The 13,842-nt window shown below is 44.5% G+C and overlaps 1 protein-coding gene and 1 pseudogene across 3 annotated transcripts in view; one reads left to right on the forward strand and one right to left on the reverse strand.

Annotated features, from left to right (window-relative positions):
- The first annotated feature begins 159 nt into the window (after positions 1 to 159).
- Positions 160 to 13,842, forward strand: part of MPZL3 (myelin protein zero like 3) — a 26,482-nt gene continuing 12,799 nt past the window's right edge. For 2 of the 3 annotated variants that reach the window (XR_003791505.1, XM_029208706.1), the window contains exons 1-2: positions 160 to 532; positions 10,719 to 10,885. Coding sequence is in view for 2 of the 3 variants with exons in the window: in XM_029208706.1 (XP_029064539.1) it covers positions 460 to 532; positions 10,719 to 10,885 (240 nt within the window). In the remaining variant the exon portion in view is untranslated. Of the gene's footprint in view, positions 533 to 8,687; positions 8,712 to 10,718; positions 10,886 to 13,842 lie in introns of those variants that run through there. The other variant, XM_029208707.1, reaches the window with a different exon arrangement.
- Positions 12,569 to 13,842, reverse strand: part of LOC114886526 — a 1,918-nt pseudogene continuing 644 nt past the window's right edge.

Below are 13,842 nucleotides of genomic sequence, written 5' to 3' on the forward strand. Positions count from 1 at the left end.
TTGACAGGAAGGCCTAATACATATTTATCTATTCACTGACTGATCCTGTATGATCTCCTAGGTCCCTCTGAACTCTAAATTTACAGAAATCTATTCTGAGAGCATTCAAATAAAATAATCTGTAGGGAGTAAAAAGGACTTCTGGCTTAGAGTCAAGGGGATCAAGACGATTAAGTCCTGCAGAATTCCGTAAAAATAAATAGTAAGTTCTCCAAAGCCTGTCCGACTTCATTTTCGAGCAAACGGGAATAATGAACTCCTACTTGAGAGTTAAGAATCGCTGACTTGAAGTGAGCAAGTCCAGGTGTGGCTCTGGAAAGAAGCCACGTTACTATGGCAACTTCGAATCGCCATTTTAGGTCTTCTCGCGGCCTCCCGCCCTCGCGTCACTTCCGGTGTTACCTGTGTGGTTACAGGGAGCCGTAAACAAGGTGCGCAAACTTCTGGAGAGCTGTCGGGATGCTGCAGAGCGGGGCGGCTGGAGGCCGTGGCTGTGCTCTGTGCCCACTGCTGGGCGTCCTATTCTTCCAGGGTGAGTGAGTCGGCGGCGGGCTCGGTCGCACTTCCGGCCGGGGGCTTAGGGAAGATGGTCGCTTTTCCGGTTCCGGTGGGGGGTCTCAGGAAAGACCCTACTGCGCTTCTGGGAAGGAAGGAAGCGGGAGGGCGTGGGGAGGATGTTCTCTTCTCGTAATCAACACCCACTGAGGGGTGTCGGTAGCCTGTGCGTACTTTCCTGAGCCCCTGGCAGCTCGAGCACTGTGCGTTGTATTGTGGTGATGGCACGGCTAGATAGAATCACGGAGGGCACTGGGTTTGGGGGCGTCCGGTGTTGTCTTATGAGTTATCAGTGGTTGACTCGGCTGTGGTTTTGTGGGCCGTATATCCTGATTAGGAAAGGACAATTCTAGTCTTCAGTAGTTGCAGTAATTTTGGGAAAGAAAATGATGACTGTTGGTAATTTTTTTTTTTTGTAGGTGATTGTCAGGGCTTATGAAGTAAAACGTTTATGAGTCACAGAAAGGATGTGCTTTGATTTCATTGTAACAGAGATGCATGTGTTGAGGAAAAGAAACTGCTCTGGTATTTTAATAACAGTTGTTTTTTTTTTTTTTAATACAAGGAAGGGAATATCAATTCTGTTAAGATTTTAATCTATTAACCAATATCAGAAGTGTAGTATTCACACTATCACATAATCTTAAAATTTGGATAAGTTTTGCTTTCATGCAATTTTCAAGTTGCATAAATTTCAGTCAACCTAATTACCTTCATTTAGGGTGCAGTTATTCCCTGGATTTGTGTGAGTGTGTGTGTGTGTCTTCCCCAGGAAATCATATGTTAGTAGAGCTAGCATAGTAGTGTATTGTTAACTTCATAAAATTTCCCTGTGGGTAATGGGAATTTCTGAAGGGGATCTTTGATATAAAGGCTTCAGGTGTGCTAAGTTCCAGCAGGTAGGGCTAGGGAGTTTTTTTTTTTTTTTTTTTAGGGAGTTTTAATTTATTTGATGACTAGTATTTATGCTGCCAGCATACTCCCTGATCCCTCCCAGCTGCCTGTGTCATAACAGGTGTCCAGTTTTTCAGCTAAATTATTTTGCAATATACTATTTAGGCAGACCTACTGTCACTCCAAATAATCCTAAATTCTTTTCCAATATACTGTTTAGGCTGAACTACTGTCACTCCAAATCATCCTAGTTTCCTCTCTCTGTCTGTCTGCCTGTCTCTCTCACACACACAGAGAAATGTTCAAATATTGTCCTACTGAAAAAAAATTCTAGAAATGGTGGGTGGTTTCACAAACTTGATGTCATTTCACACTGAAAACTGTCCATCAGTTCAGCAACCAAATAATTCAAATGTTAAAAGTTGAGTCTATGATCTGTATGTACTTGTTCATTTATCTTTTGCCTAACCCCCCCCCCCGCAAACCCCAGCTTTATTGAGATATAGTTCACATGCCGAACAATTTACCCATTTAAAGTGTACCATTCAGGGAATTCCCTGGTGGTCCAGTGGTTAGGACTCCTTGCTTCCACTGCAGGGGGTCATGGTTTCGATCCCTGGTTGGGGAACTAAGATCCCTCATGATGCACAGCATGGCACGGCCAAAAAAAAAAAGGCGTACCATTCAATAGTTTTTAGTATATTCACAGTTGTGCAATTATTATGACAATCAGTTTTAGAACATTTTCTTCATCCCAAAGAAACTCCATAGTCATTAACAGTCACTCCTCATTCTTTCCTCCCCCCCGCCCCTGGCAAACACCAATTTACTTTCTATTGCTGTGGATTTGCCAATTCTGCACATTTCATAGAAATGGAATTGTACAATATGTGTTCTTTTGTGACTAGCTTTTTTCACTTAGCATGTTTTCAAGGTTCATCCATCTTTGAGGGGGTCTTTTGTTTTGAGTCTCTTAGGTAATAGACTTTGGTTTCATACCAGTTTATTTGCCTTTCCTCTGCATATTTAGGACCCATTAAATTATTAACTTGTTTGAATTCTTCCTAAGTTATAAGTATGGTCCTGCGATATCAGTTGTCTAAGTATGTAAAACCAGTAGATTAACAAGCCTAGGGCTCTTACACTTTTCTCTTTTCCACTTGAGTGTGCAATTTTATGAATCAGTTTGACAGATTTGTATTTTGGAAAATTGGGTGTATAAAATTGGGAGTTTTTGTCATTTTTTCCATTTCTTCCATGTATAAAATTACTTATGGTTAAATGTGATTTTCTTGTTTTCCTCCCAGATTAAATTTTTTTTAATTATTATAATTATTTCTATAGTTGGCTGTTTTTACCTGGCAAGAATGCTTTTTCCCTCTGGGGAAGAGATAAATATCCATTAGCACATTAGGCCTAGGATGAAAGTTTCTGAATGAATGTAACATTGGATTGATATTTTTTTCTTCTTATTTTACTTTTTGAGTGGAAGAGGAAAATTATTTTATATTCATTGATTTTAGAATACTTTTAATTTCAGTAAAACAGAGAAAAGTGCTTATAAGTGTACAGCTTAATGAATTTTCAGAAACTGAACACCTCTGGGCAACCAGCACCCAAATCAGCATGTAGATTGTTACTGGCATTCCAGAAACTTTCCCTGTGCCTCCTTTCAGGCATTCTTCCTTCTCCTCCAGGGGGAACCAATATCCTGATGTATAGATTAGTAGTGTAGATTTGTTTAGTTCATCCATGGATGTTATGGTTACTTTTCTGTAACTATATATTTAAGACCTGCTTATCCAGTGTTTAGATTTCAGTGAAGTGACTTTACATATTGATAACTTTGTGGCAAAATTATGTTCATGAATATGGAGTTTATATAAAGAAGGAAGAAGCTGCTAGTAGGTAGTTTGATTAAACGTGTACTTGCTGTAATTCAGTAACCAAAATTTGCTCAGAACTTGTAATTTTTATGCAACAATTTTTGTTTTATAAAAGGAAACTCTTGGTTTGGTTCAGTTGAATAAATATTACTGAGCATCCATAATGTGCTACGTTCTATTTCAATGAGCTTAGGGTCTATCGAAGAAGACAGACAAGTCAGCAGATAATTTTAAAATCTAGTACTAAGAGAGAAATGCACTAGAAACCATGGCATCACAGAGGAAGTGCCCTTAATCTGCCAAGAGGATACAGGGAAGACTTCCTGGAGGTGTCTCCAAAGTTAAATCTGAAAGAAGGATAAGAGTTAGTTAGAGAAAGGGAATGAGGAAAATTCCAGACATAGAGAAGAGCATAAACAAGGCATGGAGGTAACTTGCCAAGAAAATTTTCTGAAACTTACTTTGATTAGATTAACTTAAATCCCGTGTTGACCCCAAATATATCTCTGTGGTCAGGAGAATGGTGTGCTGGAGCTACCTCCTACTGGCTCTCAAGAGTCAATCATGCACATGTCTTCCTAACTCAGCATTCAGAGACTTTTACCTTCATAGCTTGAAATTAGCCATGGTGGGAGTATTTGTACCACAGAAATTGTCAAACCTACATATTTGGGTTTTCTATTTTTTAGCTGTTCACCAGCACACCTCTGGATGTAATGATTAGTTTAGGCCAATCTGAGTTACCTTCCAGAGCTGGGAGTAGGGTCTCATTATTCTTGGTTTGCTCCTCTCTCACCAGATCCATTCACTTCTCTTCTCTGTTTTGCCTACTCCCTGGAAAGCTGACCTACAAACCACATCCTCCAGGCTCCTGTCCTCTGGGTTCCAGTTAGGTTTGGTCAGTGGGAGGCATTGGCAGGAGATTGGGGGGCAGGAGGAGAAAGACATTTTTCTTCCCTGCTCCCTCTCTGTCATGGTGCCATGGTTGATAGTGGCTATGTTCCTCTGTGGCTACAGCTTCTGTCAAATGGCCCACAGATCCACCTCTTACCAGGCTTCAGTAACACCATTTCCTCCCTTTGCCCCTTCAGGCGTGGAGTGGTAAAGGCTTTGTGCCTTTGTTGGCTTCCTTGTTGCTGAGAAAAAGTCCCTTTGAAAAGTGACCCACACGCTTTTCAAAGTTTTAGCTGATTTTGCCTTCTGTTTCCTGCCTGGACCCTGACAGAGGCCTCTACCCCCAAGCTCATGGGCTATGTAGGAAAGGGTGGATATCTAAAGAAAATCTAGGTATTGTTAGGAAAGGAGATGAGGGGAATGGATATTGAGCTGGTAACAAACAAGAGTTCACTACCTTCATTTTGGGTTCCTGTGGTGGTGATAGTCAAGTGGGTATATCCAGTAATATTTGGACACTCAGAGGCAGGTCATGGCTAGCAACATAGTTTGGGGAATCATTAGTCTATTAGTGGTTGTGAAATCTATAAAAGTGGGTAGGATTGTCCAAAGAGAACATGTTGAAAGAAGGACCATGGGCTCAGGGTGGAACTCTGAGGAACACCAGTGTTTAAGGAATGGGTAGGAAAGGAGGAACCTTAGAAAGAGATTTGATAGAAACTAGCAGAGATGTCGAGTGTGTGCGTGTGTGTGTATGTAACACAATCAGTGTGGAGAATTGGTTGGAGGGAGACTAATGAGATTCTGATCTATAACTCTAATCCATTGTTCTTTTTTGCTATGAAGCAGGGTTGGCAAACTTTTGTAAAGGGCCAGATAATATTTTAGGCTTTGTGGGTCACACGATCTCTGTTGCAAGTATTCAACTTTGCTGGAGTAGCACAAAAGGAGCCCTAGACAATATATAAATGAATAAAGTTGGCTGTGTTCTAATAAAACTTTATTTATAAAAAGATGTTGTGGGCTAGATTTGGCCCATGGTCCATAGTTTGCCCATCCCTGCCCAAAACCAACTGCCCCCTTGACATTATCCCTTGGATATCTCACAGGCACCTTAAACTTACCCAAAATCAAACTCATGTTCTTCCCTGCCAAGCCTGGTACTTTTCTAGTCTTTCCTGTGTCAGTGAATGGTATCACCAAGCCAGAAATATGGGAGTCATCCTCAATGCCTCTCTTTCCCAAACATTCCACATATGATCTAACACCAGTTCTTGCTGATTTTACCTTGTATTGTTGTCTTCCTAGTTCTCTCCATGTCCACTGCCACCAACTTAGTTCAATCTTTCCTTATTTCTCACTTGACTATTGTAGTAGCTTCCTAAGTAATCTCTTTATATATACTCTTAGTGCCTCCTAATCGTCTTCCCTAGAGTGAGGTTTTAAAAATGCAAACTTCTTCATGCCCCTTCTCACTCAGTCCCATACCTAAGTATTTTCCATGGCTTCCCATTACTCGAATAAGGACCCAAATCTCTAAGGTCCTGCCTGAACTAGTTTCTGCTTACCTCCTAGCCATGTCTCAGTCTTCTCTCTCATGCTCTTTGTGTTGCTACCATTCTGCCTTTTTTTCAGTTCCTTGACTGACTGTGCTCCTTCCTGACACAGGACCTTTGCATACACAGTATCCTCTGCCTGGAATGCTCCCCCTCTCCTCACCTTGTTATCCTTGCATCAGAACTCAACTCAAAAGTAACTTTCAGGCAAGCTTTCATTAACCACTCACTGCTCCCCTATCATAACTGCTACAGTTCTCATAACCACTCTGTCTTTTCTTCACAGGGCTTATCAGAGTTTGTAATTATACATTTGTCTTTATGACTGTTTGATTAGTGTATTGAACTTCTGCTGCATTTTAAGCTCCAAAACAGGGAGTGTATGTATTTTGCTCACATTTAATCCTGAACTTAGAGGGTGGCACAAAACAGACGCTCAATAAATCTTTGTTTGAAGAATGAGTGAATGAATGAGTGTATCATCCTGGAAGCCTTGAGACAGAGAAGGTGAAGGAGCAAACAGTTACTGCTGCAGAGGGATCCAGTAAAATCAGGAGAGAAAACTGCCTATTGGAGTTTTTGTCCCTTTGATTTTGCTGTTTTAAGACAATAATGCCTTTTACTAGAAGTGGTAGTGGAGTCCAAATTGTGCTGTAGGGGTCCAGAAGTGGATGGGAAGGGAGGAAAGGGAGACGTCAGATATAAACAGCTCTTTCACAAACTTGGCTTAGGGTAGAGAGGGCAGTAGTTGGTAATGAGTAGGATTACAGGGTTAAGGAAAATTTGTTGTTGTTTTGTTTTATTGTTATATATTTGTTTTTACAGATGGGAGAGAATTCTGTGTATTTAGAGGCTGAGGGGAGAAAGCCCCTCTTGAAAGGGAAATGTTGAAGATAGTAGAGAGGGTTTTTTTTTTTTTTTTCTTCTTTCTTCCTGGAGCAAGGCTTGGAAGGGAGGGATCCAGGCAGAGAAGAAGGGCTTGACCTTGCGTAGAAAAAGGGACACCACATCCTTTCAGATTGGAGGTAAGAATGGGTGCAGACGCAGGAAGATATGTGACTAAGCAGTTTGTATGGCTTCAAGTTCCTTGAAGAAGAGAGACATTTTCTTCTGAGAATGAGGGGTTTATAGGTTGCACAGAGGATAAAAGAGAATGGCAAAGTTTGAGGAGTCAGAAAGAGGAGATGACCAAGGCTGGTTAAAGAGTCATCATGCCTCATTAAGGACTTAGCTGTGGATGGAACTGATGAATTTCTTACGGTAACTATGGGTGCAGTGGTGTGATTTTTCTCCTTCAGCGCACACCAGCCATAGTCTAGAAGTGGTCATCTAGGGCTGAGCTTTTCCTGATTCTGTTTAATGGAAAGGTAGGTGTCTGGGGGATTTAAGAATGTTGAAAATACTGTAAGAATGGGGATATGAAGAGAGTGGGTGACTAATAAGCACACTTTGTTCCTACACGAGAACTTTTGGTGACCTGTCCACCTCTTTCTCTTGGTCTCTCTCTGCCTTCTCCCTTCCCTCTGACTTTTGCTCTTAAGGTACTTCAATTTAATGGAGGAAATCGTCTTTACAAATTGAGTGCAAGCAATGGTATATGTGCTTGAGTAGCATTATGTACTAAATGTTATGTGAAAATTGAAAAATAGTAACAAACTGCATCAGAGAATTTGGGAAGGCATCACAAGGGGGGTGATATTTGAGATGGGTTTTGAAGGGCGTGAGTACTGGGGATGTGGTTACCAGGCAGGATTGGTAGGGATGGGGAGAAACTTCCAGATAAAGACATATTCAAAGAAAGTCACAGTGGCATGAAGGACATAGTAAATTTGGGAAATGGCAGGACATTCTGGGCATAGTGAAGGGGATGGGATGGGTAGGTGGGCAGAGTAGCAGAAGTTGGGGGCCAGATTGGCACTATTTAGATTTTATGTTATAGCCCAGTAGAGAATTACTGAAGGTTTTTGAATATTTGTGGTGTTCATTTTAATGATAATAGTTAACATTTATTGAAAGTTTCAATTTCAGGTACTATGCTAAGCATTTTACGTGTTACCTTCTTTAACCTTATTAGATCCTCACAGTGACACAATGAAGTAGGTCTTTTAATTATTCCCACTTACCAAGTGAGGAAATTGAATCCTGAACAGGTTAGGTAACTATGATCAAGGTCTCACAGCCAGAAAGCAGCTGGGCTAGAACTCAAGTTCAGGTCTGTCTAATTCTAAATCTAAACTTTAAAGTCTCTTTGCTATACTTATGTTTTAGGATATATAAAGAGTATATAAGGGATATATATCCTTTATATATAAAGGATATATAAAGAGTATGGGGAGTGTGAAGATTATCCGTTCATTTCTGCCTTCCTTTTTTTTTTTTCCTTTTTTGCAGTACGTGGGCCTCTCACTGTTATGGCCTCTCCCGTTGCGGAGCACAGGCTCCGGACGCGCAGGCTCAGCGGCCTCGGCTCACGGGCCCAGCAGCTCCGCGGCATGTGGGATCTTCCCGGACTGGGGCACGATCCCGTGTCCCCTGCATCGGCAGGCGGACTCCCAACCACTGCGCCACCAGGGAAGCCCTCTGCCTTCTAGTTTTTAGAGCTTTATCTTAAGTCATGAGTAAGGTGGGTCAGGAGTGAGGGCTTAGGAGAGAGTAGGGATTGAGGGATGAAGGCTTTCCAGGCAGAGGAACAGCATTTGCAAAGGCATAGGAGGAATAACAAGTTTAGCAAGGCAAAGTCAGAGAGGATGTCTTGGATGAACCAGAGGTAGTCCTTATCTTTGGGATGGTCAGATTCTTAGTAGAGTTGTGAGCTCAGTCTTGGTCTGCTTTTTTTTTTTTTTTTTTGGTCTCCTGCTTCTAAGAGGAATGTGAACAGACTGGATTGTCTAGAGAGGAGCAAGAAACATGATTCAAAGCAGCAGAGGTAAAGGCAGTGGAAATGATGATTCATAAGTATGTCTCTGCTAGGAAAGTTTGAGAGACTAAGGACAGAACTAAAGAGGTGTCAGTAACAATGATGAAGGTATCTAATGTGCATTGAGCACTTACTCTGGGTTAGGTAGGCTTCTTAGTGTGGTACATGTTTTAATTCATTTATCCTTCACAGTGACCTTCTAAGGTAAATGTTATTATTATCATTCCTACCAGGATGAGAAACTGAAGAAATCAAGTAAACCTACGAAGGCCACAGAGTCAGCAGGTGATAGGGCTGGGATTTGCGTCCTTCCTCAACCAGAGGGACTGCTGTTTTCCAGGATGGTGTGTGGGTTTGCTCTCTTCTGAAACCTTGCTACTCTGGTTGCCTTTGGCCTGCCAGGTGAATCATGGCTCATTGTAGTGGAGAAGGAAGCAGGAAAAACAAAGTGCTGGTGGCTTACTTTCCTAAAAAATGGCTCCCTAATGGAAGAGAAATTTCTACCACTGTTCTGTGAAAGCAGAGGGAATGGTCAGAAGAAAGTGCCAACTCTTTTGGGGGAGATAGGATGTCAAAGTTGGATATACGAGGGGACTTCCCTGGTGGCAAAGTGGTTAAGAATCCGCCTGCCAATGCAGGCGACACGGGTTCGATCCCCGGTCTGGGAAGATCCCACATGCCGCAGAGCAACTAAGCCCGCAAGCCACAACTACTGAGCCTGTGCTCTAGAGCCTGCGAGCCACAACTACTGAGCCCACGTGCTACAACGACTGAAGCCCACGTGCCTAGAGCCCGTGCTCCACAACAAGAGAAGCCACCGCAATGAGAAGCCCGTGCACCACAACGAAGAGTAGCCCCCACTGGCCACAACTAGAGAAAGCCCACGTGCAGCAACAAAGACCCAATGCAGCCAAAAATAAATAAATAAAATAAATAAATTTTTAAAAAGTTGGATATATGAAGTGGTTTTGGAAAGAGGAAGTCTCTAAAGAGTTTAAAAATGATATCTTATTTTTACATTTTAAAATGCATTAAATTGTAAATTTAATAAACTTTTTCCTCCCCATGATTTACTTTTAATGGATGAGTGATTCATTAACGAGCCTTAAGAAAGGGAAAAACAAAACAAAACTAGATAGAACCTTGGGGTAGATTTATAAAAATTATTTTTTCTTTGAAAAAAAATTCCTGTTCTTGTTTTCTACTCTTATTTTGCTGGTGGTTGAGGCAGTGATAGCTTCAGGTTACAGTCGTGCTGTACTTGGGGTAAATCCCTCAGACCACAGCAACTGCCATATTCCTGGAGTATAAGTGTGTCAAGGGAGTGGGTGGTGTTGCCTTTTAGCCTTCTGTGGGCTGACTCGCTTGGTTGTAGTTAATTTATCCACAACTCTGTATTTGGAAAAAGTGCTGATGTGACCAGGTTTTAAATTTTTACCCAAACATTCATTCTATGATTTAATATCGTAAAATGGCAAAAATACCACCCTTGATTAATGCAGATATCTGCTCCTTATCCTTTTGGGTCTGCCTGAGAAGACATTTATTGCTACAGCTTTCTGATGAGAGCCCTAAAAGTGATAAATAGTGTTTCTAGGGCTTCCCTGGTGGCGCAATGATTAAGAATCTGCCTGCCAGCGCAGGGGACACGGGTTCGAGCCCTGGTCCGGGAAGATCCCACATGCTGTGGAGCAACTAAGCCCATGTGCCACAACTACTGAAGCCCTTGCACTCTAGAGCCCTCGAGCCACAACTACTGAGCCCACGTGCCACAACTACTGAAGCCCACGTGCCTAGAGCCCGTGCTCCACAACAAGAGAAGCCACCACAGTGAGAAGCCCGCGCACCTGCTCGCTGCAACTAGAGAAAGCCTGCGCACACAAACGAAGACCCAATGCAGCCAAAACTAAATAAATTAAGAAAGAAATAAAAAAATAGAGTTTCTATATTGTTCACTCACGTCTATATATTCCACCCACTGTACACATTTTAAATGTTTGGGCTTGCTTTGATTAGGTGTTTACATCGTCCTTTCCCTGGAGATTAAAGCAGATGCCCATGTCCGGGGTTATGTTGGAGAAAATATCAAGTTGAAATGCACCTTCAAGTCAACCTCATCTATCACTGACAAACTCACCATAGACTGGACATATCGACCTCCAAGCAGCAGTCGCACAGAATCAGTAAGTGTATAATTTTAAGGATATTTCTTTGAGCCTTCTGTGGTCAACAGCTCTGGAATCCTTTTATTTTATGTCACAGGTACACCTTAGTCCTTCTCATCTTAAAATAGAAGATGAGCTTCTATTAAATAGAAGGAGATGAGCTTCTACCCTACATCACATTCATCCGGTCATATAGGGCTTTTTCTTCTTCTGTGTAAGAATCTTGCAAATAAGCTATAGGAAAAACAGTCAGAAACTCAGAGGAAATGTGGTTTAGTTTTGTTTCTCTTTTGTTGTTTCTTTTTGCTTGGCTTCATAGCTTGAGTTTCAGATTTGTTGTACTAAAAAGGGTACCTCCAGGCTGTTGGACAGAGAAATTCTATAGGTCCCAGTCTTAGACATCCTTTTGCTCAAAGCTGCTCATTTCCTGTCATGTGAAGTTGTCTCAGTGGGTGTTTCTGTTTGTGTATCGGTACTTGTAGATTTATCTTGGCATCTTCTCCCAGTGTATAAACATCTGTACTGATTTATACAGCTCCCTTTGAAGGAAATCATAGGGCACCTTATGTTGATGACAGATGCTGTTGATGACAGATGGTCTTGCAATATTAGAAGCAATATATTTTAATCACACAGATAAAACACATTTATGGCTCAAATCCCATTGCGGATGTCTAATTGAAGATGCAATGCTATTAAAAAACCCTTTTTCTGTACGCTTCCAGCAATATCCTAGGTCAGGATACTTTTTATCAAGAATGTGAATATCAGAGTGGCATGTAAGATTGTATTTTTGAAAGTATCCTTGATTTGTTTATCCTGTTTCCTTCATTAGAAGTACTTTCTCTTAGATTTTAATGTATAAGCTTTGGATTTTGTTTTAGGAACCATTATGGAATGCCATGTAGCATCTCTCAGTAACTACAGTAGGTGCTCCAGTAGTCCTAGTGAAGGTTGGCTCCAGTGAGCTAGGCTGTATCTGTGGTCCCTTTTTCTCCCTTCCTTCCTTTCTTCCTTCCTCCTTCCCTCCCTCTTTCTCTTTCTTTCTCTTTCTTTTTTTTCTTTCTCTCTCTTCCTTCCTTCCTTCCTTTCTCTCTCTCTCTCTCTCTCTCTCTCTTTCTTTTTTTTCTGAGGTAAACTTTTATTTCTTGGCTGACAGTACTTGCAGACCCATGCGCCTCCCAGCACCTTTTATCCTGCCCAAGCAGCGGCAGCCTAGTCCAAAAGGTGCCATGGCCAAAGGGGCTGGGGAGTCACTTCCCATTCCAGGCTGGAGGAGTGGGGGGCTTTGGGATACTCCCCCACAAACCTTTGCCAGCAAGAGGCCATGAGTCACCCCAACCCCAAATCCTGCATTCTGGTAGGAGGTGGCAGTGCCTCCTTCCAGCTCTCCAAACCTGAGAGGGGCATGCATGACCAGACAGGGCAGGACACAGACCCCCACCTCCAGTAATGGCAGTCTCCAACACCGGCCTCTGCCCAGGTTACGACCCCAGCCCCCATCCCAGGGCAGCAGAGATCTCTCCTCCTCCTTCGTCCTCAGCGATGGATGGAGCCCTCCACACCAGGCAGAACAGAGGCAAAGACAGAAGCAGCGGCAGTGGCGGGGAAGGAGCAGGCACCGAGACTGGTGGCACAGGGGCCCAGGGCTCTCCCGAAGTCAGGGCAAGCTGTCTGTCCAGGCAGCTCTGGGGCTAGACACTAGGTGGGCGTAGTCGGCCATGATACGGGTGCTTGGACACCTTTCTGTCCTGATGCTATAGCTGATACTTGTCTTTGGCTGCTGCCCGCTCCTTGGCATCAAAATACCAGACAATGATGGCGTACTTGGTGGCATGGGCTGGTTTCACCTCATGGGGGTTCCGCCGATCAGACCAGAAAATGAGCAGCCGGTCAAAGAGTGGCTCAATGTTGGCTACCACAGGACGGCCCTCAGGGAACATCTGCAGCAGGCCGCCATGCACCTTGACGTCCCAGTTCTGATTCAGGTAATAGATGCAGCACCCATCGCCATACGGATTGTCAACGTGTCTCACGTACCCCAGCCCGTTACCTGGGTAACACGCCACATGGCCTTGGTGCGCCCATTGATGACGTAGCTGCCCAGCCTCCCGGCACAGTGGCGGATTACAGCATCCACGTGGGCCATGAGGGCACCGATGCTTCGGCAGCCTGGCTCATGGCCTTCCACCCAGGCGATCTGCTCCCCACGGATGCTGCGTGGCAGGATAGCCCGCTGGCTCATCACGCAGGCGCCTGCCCCGCTTCAGGGCCTCCACCTCTGCCAGCACTCGGCCACCCAGTGCCGCCCCCAGGAAGCTGTCCTTGACGCAGACGCCATAGTACCGCATGCAGGGCACAATATAGCCCAGAGCCAGGCGCTCAGGTGCAGTGGGCAACACCTCCTCCCTCAGCCCGGCGCTGGCCTCACCGCTGCCACTGCTGCAGCCCTCCCCCTCTGCCTCACCTCCCGGTTCTCCTGCCAGGCCCAGGGCCGCTTGCTGGGGGCGGGGGCATCCCCACCATCCTCTGCCCATTTCCCTTTGGGGGCCTCGGCCGGGCGCCCTGGGCTGCCAGTCGCTGGCACCCCTTGGTGACCAGTGCCCCATCACCGTCACTCCGCAGCGGCCGCAGCTCGCCGTCATCCTGCCCACCGAAGCCCTTCCGCAGGGGGCTGGCTGTGGTGGAAGTAGCTGTGGCTCTGGGGGTCCCACTACCAGCCGAGGCCTCACCAGGCGCTCCCGGACGGTGGTAGGAGGACAGCAGGGGACAGGGCAGGTAACTCTCCACCCCCATCCTGGCCCTGCTAGGCTCCAAGGGCTCTGACACCGAACCCGGCAACTGAGAGAGAGCCTGACTCAGGGGCTGCGGCTGGTGCGGGCTGTCCACGACAGCAGTGTCTTCATCCCTCGGGCGTGGAGGGCGCAGCCCAGGCCCCTGCTGCCTCCCTCCTCCTCCTCCCCCTCCCCCTCCCC

The sequence above is a fragment of the Monodon monoceros genome, unplaced genomic scaffold (assembly GCF_005190385.1).
Source record: "Monodon monoceros isolate NGI ecotype Baffin Bay Population unplaced genomic scaffold, NGI_Narwhal_1 Super_Scaffold_7, whole genome shotgun sequence".
In the NCBI taxonomy this organism is placed as follows: domain Eukaryota; kingdom Metazoa; phylum Chordata; class Mammalia; order Artiodactyla; family Monodontidae; genus Monodon; species Monodon monoceros.